Genomic DNA, 20,629 nt, shown 5'->3' with positions numbered 1-20,629 from the left:
GTCGTTTTGTCCAACACTTTAAGATCGCAACATCTCAACGACCATCGAAGGCCTCCCATACCACGCATTCCTTTCCCCTTAGAGTCACAGCAGCTATTTCTGTCAAACTGGAGGCATCTATCTGTCTGCTTTGAAGACTAAAGTCCTGTGTAAATCATACATGTAAATGATGAGCAGGCTTAAGGAATCAGGTAATATGCACTGGTTCCATCGAACAAAGTAGCCTAATAAACTGAACTAAACTCAACCTGTCAAGTGTGAAGTTGTTCGGATGAACGGTTGTTCGTAAAATTAAAGCACAGAAAGAGACAGACAGGCAGACAAGCAGGCAGACAGACAGACAGATGTCTTCCATTTCAGTTAAAAATGTTGTTAGGCTGTTGGAACCGTGCAAAATGAAAAATGTGGTTGAATTTCATTTAGATTCATCTCCTTAAAAGAGTTTTGTCTGTTAACCAGGCTCTGATCAAAGAGAGATACAAATAATCAAAAGAGTTTGAGCTCTGTCTGACCGGGAGCACTTTGTGGTGCTGTTGAAACTATCAGTGATCAATTCATTGCTGCAGAAGTGCAGACAGCAGACAGGTCAACAGAGGGCTGTTGTTATTTGCATTGGGAGCACATTCATGCCTGCACTGTGCTGATAACAGGCTCTCTGTGCAGAGACGCCAGCAGCATGATGTAATCCACGTTCTCCTACTTAACAGCCACTTGCCTGTGATGTAAGTAACGTTTGTGCACTGTACTGATGCAAACAGGCCTTCTCTTTGTGTTATCTCATATTCGCACGCACACGCACACACACACACACAGTAACACATGACAGGGAGATGTTCTTTATCGTCAGCAGCCCAAGAAAGTCATTCAGCACACACATTTACACATTGTCAGAGCAATAATCTTGACCTCAACCACCACCAGCTAGCACATGTCTGAATTCATTCAAAGCTCTTAGCACCCATAGAAATCCTTTAATGTTCCCCAAAGGTTTTCTCCCACTGGATGGGGTTTCAGCAGTTAGATGGACATTTAAAAATCCTGGACATCCTCTAGGATTTGGATCATTTATTATCGAGGGGAGATACTGTTGATCAATGGGGAAAATATTTTGAATCCAACAGCGGCTGTTTTGTGGGCGGTTTGGTGTGTGTTTGGCTTGAAAACTAACAGAACTGCACGAAACAAACCAGAGGAGCTGAAATTAAGTGGTAAACTTAATTAGGAAAACAAAAAAGAGACTAAAATAAATGTTTATGTTCACATTTCTATATCATGGATGCGTAGATGTATTCAGTGGCATTCATAATCTGTTTTATTTTATTAAAGAAGTTGTCTAGTGGAAAATCTGAATGCCTGGTAACTTTAGGAATGTACCATCCATGTTTCCTGGTGATTAAAAAAATTCATGTAAAGCCCTTACTGCATGTGTCTCAGGTGAATTAACAAAAAAACAAAAACAAACACATGAGCGGAAGTGTTCTAGAGGCCCTCCCCTTAACTGGCCCTTGTGCGCAAAAGCGGCCAAAATGGGATGTCAGCTTTGATTGACAGAGTAAAATCAGCTTATAAGGTTGTGTAAGGACACAGAGACAATGTAATAAGTAGGCGTGTACAGTACACCACATGTCTATAGTTATCTAGCTCGTGAGCTGTGTCTAATATAGGATTCACCTCAGTGACCCAGTCCGCGCATGATGACCAGCTTCCCCTCACACAGCACTGTGAACTCGCTGTTAAGGTGCATGAAAGCCCCACTAAAGCTTTGTGAGACACATTTCTCTTTCACAACCTTGCAGTGAAATCCCCCCACAGAGGCCTTTTACCCCATCCCTTCCTCAATCTCCCTAACCTCCTTTTCCTGGGACAGGATTACGGAGCATCTTTTAACTGTGCCAGCTGCTCCAAATTGACTTTCAGGTTAGCACTGGCAAACGGGAATGCTGTCAGCGCAAACAGCATTGCAGATTTAAGGTGCCGCTCTTGGCTGAGGTTCAGATGAGATCCTATCAGTCACAGGCTTAGACAGAAGATTTGTCCCCCCCCCAATATTTAGAAGAGGTAGATTTGTCCACCTCAAAAAATGTGAAAGACAGTCCATTCCCCAAAAAAGGTAAAAGCAACTGGTCAGGGACTTAAAACATGTATGGAAAACAAGTGTTTTCTTGTGCTAAATCGGTGGAGTTAAAGGACACACGACAGGAGTGTGAAAAAATAAAGGTGTGATTTCTTGTGATTTCATGTCTTTTAGGTAGATGTAAACCTGGGAGCTTATGGCTTGAACAAGGTATCTTATGTCATGTATTTATCTCATGTACTTTGTACATGATGTCTTCATGGCCATCCCATAACACATGTGATGTTTTGAAAATGAGAGAAAGTTTGGAACAATACAGAAGAATAGTTATCTGCTTTATCCTAAGAAAAAAGACATTTGCCCTTAACTTGATTCACAAAAGGCTCATGTTGTTGCATAAACAGTCACCATGAATGCAGAGAGTGAAGTGTTTGACTCTCCAAATTTTTGGAGGAAAGCCCCCAGACTACCCGGATAAAGCTGAATGTGTGCCTCCGCCTTCCAATCTTGAAACAAAACCTACGGTGTTACTCTCAGTAAAAGGATAATGGTGAAAAATGCAATTTTTGTCATTGATCAGGCCTCAGTGTTACTGAGGGTCATTTTGGGTTTGGCCTTGGCCTTCAGTGCTCTGGCTTCAGATAAAGATCACAAGCAGAACTCATAATTAGTCTACTGACTGGCCCTGAGGGACCCTGGGACCTGTAGTAAAATAATATGTAAATATAACATGTAAATATCTTTATAATAAATATAAAGATATTATATCAGGTCGGCTGTTAGATACACACTATGTCTCTCACTCACACTAAACGTACCCCCCCCCCCCCCCCCCCCCCCCCCCCACACACACACACACACACACACACATACTCCCTTTTCTTTTGGCTCTCACGTGCACAGCCTCAACACACATCAGGTCCTGACCTCTTTTGTTTTCTCCACACACACACACACAAACACACACACACTGCGATGCAAACAGCTGGCCAATAGGCCATAGGTCAGAGGGCCACACTTTGGACCCTTGATCGAGGCAGGTGGTAAGTCTAAATAAGTAGTACCACCCCCAACACACACACACACACACACACACACACACAGGGGTTAGTGACAACGTTGAGAGGTAGAAACAAGTGGCTGGTTAAAGTTACAGGATCTCACTCACTGTACAACTTTTGCTCTTGACGAGTAGTGGCACTACAAAAAGTAGGTCTACTAGTAATGATAACTGCCCAGTTGTAGTGATAAGGAGTTAATGGTACAGTTATAGGAGCAGTACTGATATTAGTGATGGGAATGTGTCTCTGTTTTAACCAAACACTGGCTCACAATAAAGAATACAAAGCCCTGTGATACTAAATTAGTCAAAACAAGCAATACCTTGGAAAGTGCATCTGCATCTTCCTGAACTATAACGGCAATGTAAATTAAAATAAAAACAAATCAATCTAAAATGGGTTTTGGTCACTTTGTCAAAACTATTACTGAACAAGGGGCATTTTCTAAAGAACAATAAGCAATAGCGGTTCATGCTGACTGGTCCCTTGTCTTGTGTCTGTTTCTGCATGTGTTGTTTTGTCTCCCTCTCTCCCGTTTTTCCTCTCTGTGTTTTTGTAGCCTCAGACACGTACCTATGTCCCAGTGTGCTGTTTGTAACTGTTTACAACTGTTTGTAAATGTTGTTTTGTGAATAAAAAAACGTTAAAATTTGATCACCAAAAAGTATTGGTTAATGCAAGAGTATTTTTTGCTGTTTTTAAATTTCTTATGTATGCCTGTATGGTGTCCTTGAGTGCAGAGAAAGGCGGCTTTAGATAAAATATATCATTATTATTATTATTATCATTATTATTATCTCAACACTATGTTCATTTAAATGGCGTTATTGCACAGAAATGTGATTCCTTGTTTGGTTTCTTTTATAATGTTGACTATGTTGATTAGGTGTGTGTAATAAAGCAAAATAAAAATTATATAAAAATACCATCATAAACATATTGTAGAGTAATTAATGACTGAATGAGTAAATAAACTGTTTTGATCAACTATAACGATATTATACCATAGGCTACCATAGTATTGTGTATATTGTGCCTCTTCCATAACATGCTACAAGAGTTTTTAAGTTGGTGTTTTTGTTTTTATTTCCTAATAATTCCTTAAACTTAAACCCAAAGGAGAAGAATGAGTCGCTTATTTATTTTTTTAGTTTTGAGCATTAATTTACTCAATGCCATTTATCATATGGCTTTAGTTTGAAGAGTACTATTTGGGCTTCTGATGCAATACCCTAGCGGAGGAATTAAACCTGAATAGGACAGGGGAGGTTTGCCTTGTTGCCTAGATACGAACGCGGATGGTGGCGTATTTAGGAGTCTTTCTCTGAATGAAACTGGCTTTTCGACAGCGGACATTGTGGTTCTGGATGTAACTGTCATCGAGGAATGACCTTCCTCCTGCTTGAGCCGGAATGTCGCTGTTTTCCTTGACGCCGTTGAAGAAGCACTGGATGTGAAAACAGCGCCATTTCTGTCGGCGTCCATGATACGCGATGCTACCGCAGCGGATTCCAGAGCTCGAGCTCGGAACGGCAGCGGAAGAGAAATAGCCGCTCCTCTTTCGCTGCTCCTCTTTACTTCAGCCCGCGGCAGGTTTGTAACTAACTGGGAGTTTTCTTGTTAACCTGTGGTGTTTTGTCCCTGTTAAGTGTTCCTTGTTCAGTCGGTTTACTCTTTCGCTGTATGACGATATGGCGTACATTTTGAAGGGAAAACGTCTGACAGTCCTCCGGTAGCCCGAGGGGGCAGCCGCTCCTCCTCCCCCTCGGTTCCAACAACAAACGTACGTGAAAGCTAACGTTAGTTTAAATCTGAATCTCTCATCATTGCAATATTGTGTTGACGTTTGGCCATTTTGGGTGCTACGTTTCCGACCGAAAGTTTAGACTTGGCCTAACGTTAGCGTGTTGCTGTTTGCTAATTAACTATTTAATGGAGAACCGTCAGTGATCTAATATCACTCTGCAGCCTCCGTTCACTGTCCGACATAAAACACCAACTTAACGTTAGCCAGGTAGCTAGTCTTCGCGGGACGGGGAGACCTCGTGATTAGCGTTAAAATCAATTAACGCTGGACTGCAATGTAACGTTCTTATCTCACCTGAATGATGCACGTTAGGTAAACGTAAAAATAATGAACTGCCTAATGACAGGAGACAAGCAGCTCTCGGTAGCTAACTTAGCCAGCTAGCTAGCTTATTGGCTAACGTTAAAGGTCGGTGATCCAGCTAACCTTGCCATTTGACTGCAAAATGACGCTAGTAAACCGATGTTAATACCAGAAGTCAGTACAACGCTACTTGACACCTCAGCCGTTACCATATCATCAGTGACATTAATGCGTCATCTTAAATATCGGTCCGGGTTGTTCTGTAGCTGGTTGCATTACCGCACTCGATAGCCGAGCAATGTAACATTAATGTCATTAAAGCGTAACGTTACACATCTGCGCAACGTTACAATGCACCCGAAGTAGGCTAAACTCGGTAACTCTGTAGTTAACACTGCACAAACTGCACTTATGTTATTTTCCATGTCAGAGAAATTGACATAAGAAATGTGTTGTAGGATAAAGTTGATTTGTGGGCAGGGCAGTCAAGAGCTAGCCGGCCGGGGCTGGTGTGCTTACAAGAAACAGCTGGGTTGTAGACACTGGTCAGCCATGTTTAGAAATGATCGATGAAGCTTGCTAACCTTTTAGCTGTTGTTTATCTGAATTTATTTATTTGAAAATGTTATTCCACGGAAAGGTAATGTCTATTGAAATAGTAGATCGCATATTATCTTGCCCTTTTGACGTATCTAATGGGTAAACCTATAATATCATACTCTTGAGTGACGACCAGGCCAGCCAATCAGATCGGCGCAACCTCCATTTGCTCCTCACGTCTGTCCCCTAATCCGCTGCTGCTTTATGAAACACATGCACTTGACAGCCACACAGTGACTCTAACTGGAATTTTACTTGTTTGTTATTGTCACAAGTTGAGGAGATATTTGGTTGTATTACTCACAATTCAAACTATACAGCTGTTATTTTGTGCTTGTAATGAAGGGAATAAAAAGCAAAGTGGTGCCTCCTATATTATAAGTTTTAGAAAGCCTTGTATGAGGTGGTTAAACAATACGTGGTCATGGCCATTTCTATTAGTTATTGTGTTACATCAAATTTCCTTAAAAGGCAGGTCATAAGGGGTCATTACACATACAAACTTGAAAAATTCTTTTAGAGGTACTTTCACATTAATGTGAGACTGAGGTCACTTTGTAATAAATGTTCTGTATTTTGAGGAAAATGCACACCTAACATGTTAATAATTTTAAATAGGTCTTATCACGATGTGTCATGATTGCGAGTGCTGTTTTGCATTATTTAAAGATCTCGTGCTCTCTCAGGAGCCTGTTAGCCTGCTAGAAATTCACAATCTCGCTACATCCTTTGGAAGAAGGACCACAACGTATGTGCTGTGTGGTATGATCTGTCATTTGTCTCACTGCTTCTTTCCCATTTTAAAATCCTTTTTTTTTTTTTCCAATTTGACTCAGTGCTGTGGTTATGTGTAAGGCCTTTGACTATGTCTTTGCCTGCATTCAATATTCAAAATATTTATGGAAAAGTGATACATGTTTTTTTTCTCTTTCAGGTTGTGCCGGTGAAGTAAGAAATAGCCCCAACATGGACCCCTCCAACTGACACGCAAACACATCGTGTGTTTTGCTCTGCAGCTGAGATCTATCAGCAGCATAAGCCATGCCTGACGAGTAAAATCCCCCGTTTGCTCAAAGCAATAATAAAAAAAAAAAATCTACATGCCTCCCCATGTAGAGCCCCTTCAGTGCGTCCTGCTGGAGTGACTGCCCTCTTGCCAAGGTTCTGCTTCGTCCTCACTCTGTACCCTTCTCAACCGACCACCCTACAGTAACTACCCATCACAATGCTGCTCCACCTGAGAATGGCCAACACCTGAGGTCCCATGCGTCCAGTGAGCACCGATTCAGACGGTCCTGCTCCTCCTGAAAACCTCTCTTGCCCCTTCCCCCTCGTGGGCCCCCTGCCTGCCTCAGAGATGTCCCTGCTCCAATCGCTGGGTCCAGTACAAAGCTGGCTCTGCCAGGAGCTTGAGAAGTGCGGGATTGATGCCATGATTTACACCCGCTACGTCCTCAGCCTTCTCCTGCATGACAGTTACAACTATGACCTGCAGGACCAGGTAAGCTTCCACAACCTTATAGAAATATTTCTAGTCAAAGTCAAAACACTTACAAATTTCTTTTTGTCATTGTTAGGGTTAGTATTTTGCATTGTCAAATAAGAAGGTAGTGGGCTTTCTTCAGGAAGGGAAGTTAGTGTGTAAATATAATGTCATAGTTAAAGGCAACCATCAGTGTGCCAGGAGAGGTGAACAATTGGGCTTTTCCTCCACATTATGGTACATTTACCACTGACTAATTCCTCCTTTGATGTCTATCATTTGTCGTTACATTCATTGATATTCAGTTTGCTGTGTCAGTGTGCTAATTTCTTCTATAGAAATGTTTTAGAGTGTAATGTAAATTTGTAATGTTTTTATGCTTTAAAAATGGGTTATCTTGTCTTTTTGAGTGACTTTTCTCATTATGTGTTAAAGGAAAATGACATCTTCTTAGGCTGGGAGAAGGGAACTGGGAAGAAATGGGGCAAGAGTAAGAAGAAAGGAGGGACCGACTTGAGTCTTGAGGAAATGAAGAAGCAAGCTGCTGTGCAATGCCTCCGCTCTGCATCTGATGAAGTAAGCAGCATTATCACTCAAGCTGACGGTTGGAATCCTGTGATTCTCATGGTTTATGAGGATGGTGTTAATCAAGTTATGCTTTATTTTTCTGTAGCGTAAAATGATAATTAACTTGAATGGCTCTGGCTTTGTAATAATAGTGCAAACAAGTTATTAGTAATGCATTGAAGCAGTAACTCTTTGACCTGCCTCATTTTATATGAAACTTTTGAATGAAAATTACTCTGAATACAGAAGGCATGTCAGAAATGAGTATATGTTAAGGTGCAGTCATGCAGATATCTATTGCAGAAATCACAGTGAATAGACACAGAATGAAGCTATGTTAACGTGGGAGGCTAAAGCATTGAACAAGGGAAGATCTTCTTTGTACATGCATTGTCAACTCATTTGCCTGGGTGGCCACACCTTCAGTTAGTCATCACTGAAAAGGTAGACTATATCCTTGACGTGAATAAGTGGTTATCCTTGTTTGTCTTCGTTGTCGGTCACTTTCTTTTTTGAATTTTAGTCCTCCTTCCTACTGTGTGGGTCTTTTCTTAGCGGTAAAATGACTGACTGAAACATTTTGTGGGCCCTTCTTCAGGTCTTCACTTGTTGCAGCAGTCGTCTTGTTTTTCAGGGCTGCTGTTATTCTTTTTTTGCGGCGACCTATAAGTCATCAACAAATGTCACCGAACTACACCATTTTGTAAACATAGCCATACTGAGAAATAAAGAGTTTTGTGGAGGTGATAGTCTTAGTTATATCAACTCATTTGACAATGGCTTGAATTCATTAAAATAAAAGAGTCTCCCACTGGAACTTTAAAGGGAGGCAAACAACTTAACAACTGAATTAGATGCAATAGAAAAATCCTCAACAAAACATTTAAATTGCATGAGAGCTATGGCGCTCACAGCAACAAGTAAGCAAAGCACCAGGACCCGATTTGTTCAGGTCCTATCCCTAAGCCATATAATGGCAGGGAGAGCCCTACCTTGATATAAAACAATGCGATCCTCATGACATTTAAAGGAGTGTCATTTGCATGTAAGCATATTCTTTTGATTCCATACCTATGACTCAAAAAAGCTATAGATAGATAGATTTAGGGATGTCATGAGAACCGATACTATTGACACGTTCTGGTTCTAAAATGACAAAATGACCGTGTCAATGACAGTGACCTCTTCCAGAACTGATGGGGGCAGTATACGCTTCAGAGTGTTCCAGTCAATACAGTCAGAAGAAGGCAGTCACTAACAATCGTGCGAAGTCTTGCCAAGCCCCCAGGAACAGCGCCATGTCTGAAAGCCACCATGTGCAATATACCTGTACATGTGTAATGACAATAAAGATGAATCTAATCTACTTAGCGGATAATGGCGGTTCTGCACGGCATGGCCCAGAAGACTTTTCACATAGACATTGCATGGCGAAAGAAACTTCTGTATTTCAGCGGATAATTTCTTGTGAGGTACATCAACTTACCAGCCCAAACACTTAAAGTGTCCTTGTTTAAAACGTCACGTTTTTAACATTTTAACATTCACTAGTAGTCAAATCCAGAGTTATTAAACTAGGCATGATGAACGTGCATAATAGACACAAGCAGTATTGGCAGCGACTACTGAACTTTTGCTATCATGACACCTATAAATGGATTGACATAAACTTTCTTCAATGGACTGCAGTAGTAAGGGAGGTGTGATTTAGTTGAATGACAAAAAAATGACAAAACCTTAAGCTGGAGCAAGGGTAGGGGGGAAGGGTCTGCAAGGCAAGAGGAGGAGTGTTGAGCTCCTCTATGGGGACAGGATTCTGCAGTCTATTTTTTAACCAGTACACACTGCACAGGATTGCAGCAGTGAACGGCAGAGTTGGTCGGCTGTCAGCTGACCGGCATTAGCACAATGATGCAAGAGGAAACACAGGGGAAGAGAAAACTTTGCTTTGCTTTTCATGAAGTGGCATGGTAAGGAACGTTATTTTCCGGCAGAGTAATCAGGAAATGAGAGAGCTGAAGTGTCTGACAGGACTGGTACTCAGGAGCCTATGTTGTGATTGTTTTGTTTTTGTTTTTTTAAAGCATTTGCTTCGACATTGCCTACCTGATCTTAGCTTGTGTTTCAACATGTTTTGTTTATGGCAAACACTTGTTTATATGTTTTTACACATCATATTGCTCAATGTGAGAAGGCAATAAGCAAAACAGGATATGTAGTAAATGTCCAGTGTCTTAGGAAATAGTGAGGTAATCACTTGTACTGTTGCTTAGCCCCTTTTTTATTTTTATTTTTCTGAAAGCATTTCTGCACCATAGCTAAATATAGAATTGTCCTGGCAGAGCATACCTAAGCTCAGCCGTCAGCTGGCTTGACTTGTGTCAACAACATGCCTTTCATTCTTTGTTTTGGGTCATATTAAGGGTCAATTTAGCTTTTAGAAACGTAGCATTCTTACATAAGACTAGTGGATCTTGTCAGTCATGTTGTTTTAAAGGTAGAAAAAGATATTATTGTCTTGTGTACATCACGGCTTGTTTTTATATCTTTTTGTCATGACAAAAAACATATTCTAAAGCAGGTATTCTGTGTTCCACTTAAAATACCTGGATAGTATTTTGTTAATAAGTTAACTAATCCCTATAATATATCACTACAATGTAGTTCCACTAGTACTCTAACATGATATTGACATTGTCACCAGTCATTCCTGTGTGCCATTTCATACAACTTTTGCAAACTATGTTTGTATGTTGAAATGGGCTCAGACAAATGAAACTATTGTTCAAGCTCATAGGTTCGTCACATACACAAGTATACAATACATCATGTTATGAAATTTATAACTGCTGTTCACAATATTTAATTTGAGTTCTAAAAAATCAGTTTCTGTTTGGTCTCATTTGTGCAGAACTCTGGAATTGAGAGCCTGGTTGAAGAGCTTTGCTCTAAACTAAAGGACATCCAAAACAAACAGAAAGGTTTGGTTGAAGACCGTTATTATCACTTTTTTATTACAAAAATAGAAAGAAGTTGAATAATAATTGCTCTAATAAATTATCTTAATGTGCTTTTTACAGAGGAAAAACAGATTCAAAAGAAATCTGATGGCTCTCAGTCCCCGGAGCGAGCTGAGTCCCCCTCTTCAAAAGACCAGGTGGAAATGTAAGCAATATTATTTATATTTTGGACCTATGAATATTCGTATTTCAAAAAGTGGATGCAGAACAGCTTTTTTTATTTTTTTGTTTATTTTAACTCTGCTGCTATGAATGGATTTAAATCAAGTTTTCTCTCGTTTTGTTTTGACTGCAGGTATTATGAAGCCTTTCCTCCTTTGTCAGAGAAACCTGTTTGTCTCCAAGAGATTATGACGGTGTGGAACAAAGCTAAGGCCTGCGCATATTCAAGTTCATCATCTGCAGCCCCACAGACCAGCACAGACACCTCTTCCCCAAAAGATTGCAACAGTGAAGGTGAGGCTGCGAAGGAGCAAAACCCCGAAGCATGTTCTACCATCACTACTGTGACCAACGAGAGAGGCCAGCAACGACGAAGCAAGAGGGAGAAAGAAAATCGATACCATGGCGGTGCAGCAGCAGAGGAGAAATCTACCGTCCACTCAAAAAGACAGACAAGACACAGACCTGAGGGCAAATACAGACCCAGATCCTGGTCTTCTGGCTCTAGTGAGGCGGGCTCCAGCTCAAGTGGGAACCAGGGTGACTTTAAGTCATTCAGAAGCAAGGCAGTTAGAATAAGGCACAAATCCAGGGAGGCTGCAAAGAATAAGAGAACACGCAACAGCGGGCAGGTGAAGCTACAGGTGAAGTTAATCGACAGAGAGGAGCGTAGAAACACAGGAGGGAGCAGTAGCAGTGCCACTGGAGGCGCTGCCAAACAACCACAGCTTTGCAAAAAGGGGAAGAGACCTCTGAAGGAGATTCGTAAAGATCCAGGCTGGAAGGAGGGGAAAGAGTCCGGAGTTGAGGCCAGAAACAAAAAGGAATACATGGAGGAGCCCCTTTGGTACACTGAGCCCATCACAGAGTATTTTGTACCTTTCAGCAGACAAAGCAAGCTGGAAACAAAATACCGAAACAAGGAAGACTCTCCTGATGGCTTTACTTTGTCAGCCGACATTGAGAGGCTGCCAGAGAGAATCCAGGGAATCTGCATTGCCAACGAGAGCTACCACAGAGCTTACCTAGCAGCAGGCTCCTTTGTAGATGGGCACTTTGTGGAAGGGCCTGGCGAAGCAGAAGATGAAACTGTTGAACTCACTGGGACCTTAAGCTGCCCTCAGCCAGAGGATAGTAGAGATTTAGATGACGAGCATCTGTCTGAATTTACTCACTTCTATGAAGTTGACATTTATCAATCCATATTGGATACTAGTGCCTCAGACTCTGTACAAGAAAGTCGGATCTTAAGCATGATTCGACAAAAAAGCAAAGAGCAAAGAGACGTTGAGGCAGAATGTTGTTTAGTGTTAGATGGCCTTGAGCAGCAAGGGAAAAGTGCAATACGGGCAGACTCACAGGACGTTTCGGGATCTATTGGATTCTTAATGGAGGATCTTGAAAACATGGCTCAAGTGTGGGGATGTTATTCGCCATCTACTTCAGAAGATATAGACGGAGAAAGCTTCGTAGGAGACTCTCCCATTCGACTCTCCCCCCTTTTCGATAGTGTTTCGTTTACTCTGAGCAAACTATCTGGAAATCTGGAGGAGCCACCTGTCCCTGAAGCCACCAGTGAACCGTCTGGTTTGAACTCATCCTGCTTTTCTCTTTTTGAGTTGCAGTATGACAGCCCCACTTTTCCTTTTCCCCGCGACTCACTCACCGTTGGTCATGAAAACAACACAGATTCTAGTAGCTGTCTTGACCCCCATCCTCATAAACAGTCTCGTTTGCTAATATGGACCAAAAATAGTGCCTTTGACGAAACTGAACAATGTTCTAACCTTTCAACGCGAACTTGCAGTCCGTGGTCCCATTCAGAGGAGACTCGTTCAGACAACGAGCAAGGTAATGTTCCAACAGAGGATGCTGCTCAAATTGGCAACGAAGAGATTGTTTGTATAATCCCTCCTCTCTCTGGTACATATCTGGAGGATGAAATCTTGGATTTTTTGCAAGAAGACCCAGGCCGTAAGTGTGAGGATGTCAGTATTAGTACAGCATCCAATCAGACCTTCACCAAAAAATCTAAATTGGAGTCCATTTGTGGTATAGCATTGGAAGAGGATAAGAGTGAACAGTACAGCACTGGCATGTTTTCGGACAACACAAACCAACACAGTGATGACTACAGCTCAGGGATAATAAAGGATATTTGGACTGCAATAGGAGATGACAAATCTGTAAAGTCAAAGCAAGGAGCAGAAAAACCAAGCGAGGGGCTATTCTCTGATGAGTCAGGTGGTTACTGCTGCAGCTGTCTGGAAGTGCAGGCAAAGGGAGTTCCAATTCAGGGGCCCCAGAAAAAAGCAGTGCAGCGCTCAGAGTATCACCTTTGGGAAGGCAAGAAAGAAGAACAGGACTTAGCCAAAAACAAACTCTCCAAGGTAGATGGTGCCGGGGATTACATGACTCCGTCCAAGCCCTGGGACTTGAACTCTGACAAGGAGAGTACATCATTCATCCTAGGAGGGGTGTATGGAGAGTTGAAGACACTAAGTGGTGATAAGAATTGGGCTGTTGTGCCGCCAAGTGACACCCAAGATAGCCTGCTACAGTGTGCCGCTGCAGCTGCATCTGCTTCCAGCTCAGATATGCTTACCATCACTGGCACAGATGTGTTCATGAACACTGGCAGCTGCTTTGCCCCTGGGCACAGGCCCCTGTGGAGGCCTCTTGTGTCCTTTGGGCAGAGTGACCAGGCCATTAAAGGAGGCGGAGATGGATTGAATAAGGGATTTTCTTTCATCTTCCATGAAGATTTGCTTGGATCTTATGGAGGCTTGCATGGTGAGGAGCAAGGTTTAGATTACCCGTTTGCATCCTTCAACCTGAACAATCCCTTCTCTCAAGTCCTCCATGTGGAGTGTTCTTTTGAGCCTGAGGACATGGCATCATTCAGTCCAGGGTTCAAGCCCAAATCTATTCTTTGCTCGGACTCTGAGAATGACGCCTTCCACCCACGAATTTATGGCATCAACCGGACGCAGTACAGGGCAATTCGCATTTCCCCCAGGACTCATTTTCGACCAATATCGGCCTCAGAGTTATCTCCTGGAGGAGTGAGTGATTCTGAGGCTGAAACTGACAAAGAGGAGATGAATTTTCCCGTCCTGGCGCCGGTGGACGTCTTTGATGATCCTCAGGCAGACCTCAAACCTCTGGAGGAGGATGCAGAATGTGAGGGCCCTTATTACGGGAAGTCAGAACTGGAATCTGGTAAATTCTTACCCAGATTAAAGAAGTCTGGCATGGAGAAGAGTGCCCAGACCTCTCTGGATTCACAGGAGGGTTCCAGTACCCTCCTGCCAATTACTGAGCAAGAGATATGCTTAGACTGCAAAACGGCAGCAGCTGCACCCACTGCAGGTGGACAAACCGACGTCTCAGTCGGCAAGATTCAAAAGAAGGAATCTTCTGGAGAAAAGCAGTCCTGCTTATCTGCACCAGCAGGTCAGATCCACAAGTATGGGGTTGCTTATGAGTTTGTTGGAGATGTGCCAGAGGTAAGGTTTTCTTAAAATGATCTCCTAAGAAATCAATATATTTTGTGCTTGAGTTTTTAACAAAAGTGTTGGCCTAACCACACAGAGTTTCATAATCTATTATCAGCTGTGAAATGGGTTCCACCTATGATGTCACAGGCAGCGGTTTGCTTAAACACACTAACCACTTCTCATTTGTCTTGTTCAGTTCCCTCTGTTAAATATAAGTGGACAGGGAGGAACTGGCAACCAGCAAGACGAGTGCTGGTGGCAGAGCACTCTCTGTTCCCCCCTTTTCCCTGGATCTCAGTGTACAGGTAAACCAGTTTTTGTACGACTTTAAACGTTTACCATTTTTATTCACACGTTTTTGCAACATGTCAAACTAGTGAATTTAAACATTAAATTAAATATTTCATTATTTTGTTTCAATTTGAGAGATGGAATTAGTTTGTTATAGACGAATGTGTGGGCAGCATCCAACTTATTAAACTCTTATCAACCAGACCTGAACTGCAACAACATGTACCTTACATATCTGCCCAGAGAGCAGTGGCTGAAAACTGGTTGTGAAAGTGAGAAATCTTGCACCATGCATTGATCAACTCATTTAACCCTCTGCAGCAGTGGCGGCTGCTGGTTTTTCAAAGAGGGGAAGCTCATTTTCGGCCTGCATCATAAACAGGGTCTATTTATTAATTATACATTATTTATTCATGTATTTATAATAATAATTTTAATTTATAATATCCATGGGATGGTTTCATCAAGAGGCATGGCCACCAATACCAGGAGAGCTGAAAAGACCTGTTACTTTGACCTTTCTTTTGCACTAAATCAATCTTAAGGGTTTATCTGTCCTGCTGCTTAATTTTGAGTTTATCCTCCTAAGTAAGACTTTCAAATGGCTTTGCAAAAAACAGGTCAACGATATTAGCATTGTCTACCAACGTGTGCAGTTTGCTAGCTGGATGGTTCACCCCTACAACACTAGCCTACTGTATGAATGAACATAAAATGTACGATGGAAATTGCCTAGCAGTTTTGCCAAGCAAATATTAAGATATAGGTTGCAGCAGTTTTTCTTTCAACTACACTTGGAATATTCGTAAACCAGGATGGGACTGAGCTTGTATAGCTTTGGCGACTTTTTATAGTACAGAATCGCTGTCAAACAGGACATGCAGCCTTCCAACAGACCCTCCGATCATCACGCTTATAGCAGCATCCAGGCCAGCCCACTCCTCCATTGACCCCCCCCCCCCAGAGATGCTGAGCGTCCGTGCGCGGGACATAAAATGCAGCTGAACAAACTCGATATTAACGCATTCTAACGCATTTTTTGTGAATAACGTTTTAACACAATAGCACACATAATATTTGACCATTATTTTAGGGGAAGCTGAGCTTCCCTTGCAGTCTTAAAGAAATTGTCTGTGCTCTGCAGACACTATTTATTATTGTTACTTATCATTACTATATAATATTTACATTGTCTAAATTGTATTCACAAGTAGGGCTAGGCCCTAATTCAATCTTGTCCAGTCCCCTCCCGCAAAATGGGATCAATTCACCACATCCGTGGTGAAAGGGCAGATGCTAAAAGATCAATTTGGGGATTTTATTAATTGATATCCAATCACACAAATAAAGATAGATTTTCCTAAAGCTTCCTCCCACAACAGATCCACACTGACACACCACTCTTCATAGATGTTAATAAGTGCTATAGCGCTATATAAGCCACATACTCAAATACTTTATGAAAGGTATTGCGGAAATTACACTAAAATATGTGACCTCCTGAGTATAATGACTCAAAATGAGTTTCTCATGGAGAAAAAGGACTGAAGGATTGACAAAATATTGACAAGATCCTAGAGATAGACCTGTACACTACTGACCACCAGCTCTTACTATAACAACCATCAAAATATGTGAACTGCCTAAATAATATCCCCATTTTTGGATACGGCGAGAGAAAAACATTGGAAGTGGCAATCAAGCTGAAATTCCTCATTGGGTCACAGAATCGAAACGGTCAGTTGGAAAATACAACAGATGCAGGCGGTAAAGAAATCCACCGTACAGTCAGCTACAGCATGGATATTCACGTGTGCAACAATCTAACCATTTTGCCTGACTTCTTTCTCCAGGGAGCAGCAACATTTGAATACTCCAGTTTTGCAGAGGAGACCTGTCATAGAGAGGAAACCTTCCTCTCCTTTTGTGACTGGACCTCCATCAGCAAAGATTCAGGGTCATCTCAGAGCTGGAAAAACCTAATGTAGGCTCATTTTCTGACACACACCCCTTCAAACAAACCCACACATAACCTTGCTGGTATTCATTTACTAACTTAAAAACCTTGTGTAATCAACAATCAGATCAACAAAAAAGCGAGAGAGAAATAGGAAAACTCCAAAAATATGTTTCTTTGAGTGATGCAATGTGCAGACATGAATTTTAGGCATTTTAGAATGTGTTTAATTTGATTCATCTGTACAATGGTCCTCATTCAAGTCTCACAGTTAGGTAGTAGGGACAATCTTTTGTTCTATTCTCGTCCGTTTTGTTCCCACCATTTTGCTTTTGAGCCAAGATACTGGTTGTTGGTGGTATCTGAATGGTTGTGCATGTATGTTCGTCCAGCCAGTCTCACTCCTCTTTTTCCTAGTTGAACATAATCTCGTGTGATACGACTGCTATCGCATCCTCTACTTTCCATCTTGTGTTCAGAAAGATAATATAAGGATGTTGAGATTTTTGAGTTGTGGAAGCATTTGAGCAGTTTAATTTATATAGTTGGTTTTGGAAGACTTTCTGAATGTGAAGTAGAGAATGTGTGCAGCTTTCTTCTTTCCATCCCAAAATTCCCCACGTGTGAAAAGTTATCATAAATGAGTCTGATTTTTGAATTGTTATAGTTATACAAAAGCTAATAGTAGAAATAGTATGGTTTGTGAGGCTAAAATTAAAAAAAAATCCTTTAAAAAAAAAAAACGGAAATCTAAAGTTTTGTTGGAAAGAATACTAATAATCTACTTGAAATGCAACGCTGTAAAAGAATTGGGGAATAAAAAGAAAAAAAAGTTTGTGTACTGGGTTGAAACATGAAAAAAAACGTAACTACAGCCATTTCTGCAGACACCTGTGTTGCAACTGAATGAAACTCTTTGTTTTAATTTTTTTTGTAATTTCTATGGTACAGACTATTGGTGCTATAAATATGTTCAAAACCCTTTTGAATTTGCAGTTCCACAATACGGCTGTGAGAAGTAGATGGCATAGCCTAGTTTTCTTTGTAGTCCAGACAGTCAGACTCATGAATATCTTTTTGCGAAAATTGTGAAAAGAAGAAAAAAAAGGTTAATGCTTAAGCTCTTGCTTAATGTGTCTTTTTTTTTTTTTTTTTAAGCTCTTAGTTGTCAGGCCTGTAACAACTGAAGCAGAAATGCGTGCAGATAATAAATCTCACGTTGTTACACATCTTTTCAGTTACTTGACCCCAAGCAAAAAGGACAAAAACCAGCACTGACTGATGGTTGTCCATGCTGCAACTAAACAAATGTCTAACAAAACAAGTGGCGGGGTGTTGGTCAAACCAAAAACATTTATTAATTACACTAAGGTACAAAATGTTTTTTTTCCTATATGAGGTGTGTTTTTATTTTTTGGGTTTACAATATATCTTGTTGAAATATTGAGTAATGTCTCACTGTTTGTGTGTTGGCAACAGAACTTGTGAAGGCACTGGTTCAGAATGAGTGTACTAGACCTTTATCTCAGATAAACGTGAATGTATGCAGAGACATGCAGTACATTCACTACAAATGCAAATGCATAAGTGCCCCCCTAAATTTGAAACCGCCTGGAAAAAATAGCTATAACACGATTTGAGGGATGGTTGGACTGGCCCTTCTTGTGACCTGTGCTTTGAAAATTAAATTAAGTCAAAGCATCTGCAGAGAAATGTATTGTGCATTTCTTACCTTTTCGATTAAACTTAAAAAAAATGTAAACCGGTTATGAGGACAATAGCAGGGTGACTTATTTTTCACATACCATAAAACTGAAGCACAGACAACTGAAATCATCTCTCCATTAATGGGCAAAGGAAACCGGTCAGCAGTGTGAGCAGACTCAGTAATGCACTGTCGCAGGTGAAGGTGTTTCTATTGCGCGCATGGCTTTGGAAAATTGCTTCCTCATTTACAAATGCAAAGATTGTATGGTTTGTTAAATCCAATGCCACTTCAGTTGAACCCCCCCCCCCCCCCCCCCCCAAGTAGCTGAATGAAAGGTACTCCAACTTCTGGGTCTTGTCACCTTTCTTTGACAGTCATCAGACACTCAGGAATTTTTTAATAGAAGCATACTGCATAATCTACACTCAGACCTGTGACAGTGCATTGATGCATCCATGTAAAAACCTTTCTTTGATTGTAGAGCAGAAATTATTGACATGAGTTCTTTTTAAGCAAACCACAGAGGTGACTGTCATTAATTTAGAGCTATAGCTTTAGGGGGAAAAAAAGAACTAAGCCATTGTAGATTGCATACGCAATGTGGAGGGGAACCCAAGAGCCCTGGGAGTCCTATGCAATACCTTGGCGCATGTAAACATTCAAGAATATATGGAGAGGCAGTCATTCAGTTAATTTTTGCATGTTTATTACTTTTGAGTGAGGGACGCCTGGGAGAAAACAAATGATTGACGGTCTCTAAAAATGCAGCATGCAAACATCACACTTGTTGTTTTTTTTTATGTTGGATTTGACAAAATCTTTTGGTTGAATTAAAAAAAATACAAGTGAGGTTAAGTTGACGATTGAAAGAATGTTGCGAGTGTGTGAATCTGTGAGTGAATGTGTGCAAGACGCTAAGTCACAAAAAGCACTTAACATGGGAGTTGAAAGGAGTGCATCCCACCTTTCTTCATTTAATTCTTCCATTGTGTTAGGCCATGTTGGGGAAAAAAAAAACACGTATGATGAGAAAAATGCATTCAGTGAGGGTATATGCATTTGGAACGACACTGACAGGGTAGAGTTTCATTTGCACTTTGGTCTGAAGAACATATCCAGCACTGAAAACTTGAGTTTTCCTCATCTTTTCATTCCTTCCCCCCCCCTCCCCCTCCCTCCTCCATGTTCCTGAATCCCTTCTATCCTGAGTAGCTGTGTTCTAATTTCATGTACACCCTGAGTAAATTTTGTTTCATTGTGGATTTTCTTAACATCTAATAAAGGAATAAACCAAACCTCAGCCTATGAATTTTCCTGTGATTATTTTTTGTTTTGAATTTAGTGTATTTTTAAGTGGTGACAAGTCAGGCAGAAAGCAAAAGCAGCTTAACATTTCAAATTCATGACCTGAAGCTAACACTAGAGGTCAGGGTGACGATGCTGTAGGAGGAATAGCCAGCTCACGTATCATTTCACATATGAGGCTTTAGTTACGATTGTCTGTTGATGCGTAATAATATTGTAATGGAAGCTTCAACCATTTTAGGACATATCAATATATTCTGTTGTTATGGTGGGTTGTCATTGAAGAAATTGTTCTAAATATTGTTTGTTCAATTCAAAAGGTTGTAATGAAATACTAACCTCACTTTCTTTTATCAGGCGATACTATTTTTGGCCACATTTTCTAGTATTTAAAATAGGGTTAGAAATTTGGTTATATATCAGATATATCATGATATACTCTGCTGACACTGGATATAAAATTCGATATATTTTAGGTTATCTGGCACTAATTGTTACATAAGTGAAAAAATAAATTAGTTAAAATCCGGAATGAAAATTCCTCGTCCCATTTGGTAGGCTATGCTTTATTTTTTATGTTTCAGTCACCAGTAAAACTAATTGAACTGCACAAAAGGCGTATACAATCTAGATTGGTGGACAAGTTTAATTTAATAGTATTAATTATTATAATAATTTTCTGCCCGATAAAGTAGGCCTACATTTAGGAAAAATATTCCCAATTTCGAAGAATACAACTATTTTGAATCCTTAAAATGGAAACCCAAAACTATTCAAATACAATATTTTAA

General features: G+C 40.8%; 1 protein-coding gene across 2 annotated transcripts; it reads left to right on the top strand.

The window, feature by feature from the left end:
* The first annotated feature begins 4,392 nt into the window (after nt 1–4,392).
* kiaa0232 (KIAA0232 ortholog) lies at nt 4,393–19,364 on the top strand. Of its 2 annotated transcripts, none has more exons than XM_034856696.1 (8): nt 4,393–4,728; nt 6,780–7,346; nt 7,764–7,904; nt 10,807–10,876; nt 10,976–11,060; nt 11,211–14,586; nt 14,774–14,882; nt 16,722–19,364. In XM_034856696.1, the coding sequence occupies exons 2-8, from the start codon at nt 7,110–7,112 to the stop codon at nt 16,736–16,738; spliced, it is 4,035 nt and encodes a 1,344-aa protein (XP_034712587.1). In that variant the 5' UTR covers nt 4,393–4,728; nt 6,780–7,109; the 3' UTR covers nt 16,739–19,364. The 2 variants fall into 2 exon arrangements, with proteins under 2 accessions (XP_034712587.1, XP_034712588.1); XM_034856697.1 differs by lacking the exon at nt 4,393–4,728 and adding an exon at nt 4,898–4,918.
* Nucleotides 19,365–20,629: the final 1,265 nt, after the last annotated feature.

Source organism: Etheostoma cragini, chromosome 19 (genome assembly GCF_013103735.1).
Source record: "Etheostoma cragini isolate CJK2018 chromosome 19, CSU_Ecrag_1.0, whole genome shotgun sequence".
Classification (NCBI taxonomy): Eukaryota; Metazoa; Chordata; class Actinopteri; order Perciformes; family Percidae; genus Etheostoma; species Etheostoma cragini.
Note: the sequence above shows the minus strand (reverse complement) of the source record. Positions and strands in the feature narration are given on the sequence as shown.

Bases quoted from the DNA above. Each gene is read 5' to 3' on its own strand.
- kiaa0232 (XM_034856696.1), top strand. From the start codon at position 7,110: ATGCGTCCAGTGAGCACCGATTCAGACGGTCCTGCTCCTCCTGAAAAC. The intron at 7,905-10,806 runs GTAAGCAGCATT...TCATTTGTGCAG, and splicing joins TCCGCTCTGCATCTGATGAA to AACTCTGGAATTGAGAGCCT. The intron at 10,877-10,975 runs GTTTGGTTGAAG...TGCTTTTTACAG, and splicing joins CATCCAAAACAAACAGAAAG to AGGAAAAACAGATTCAAAAG.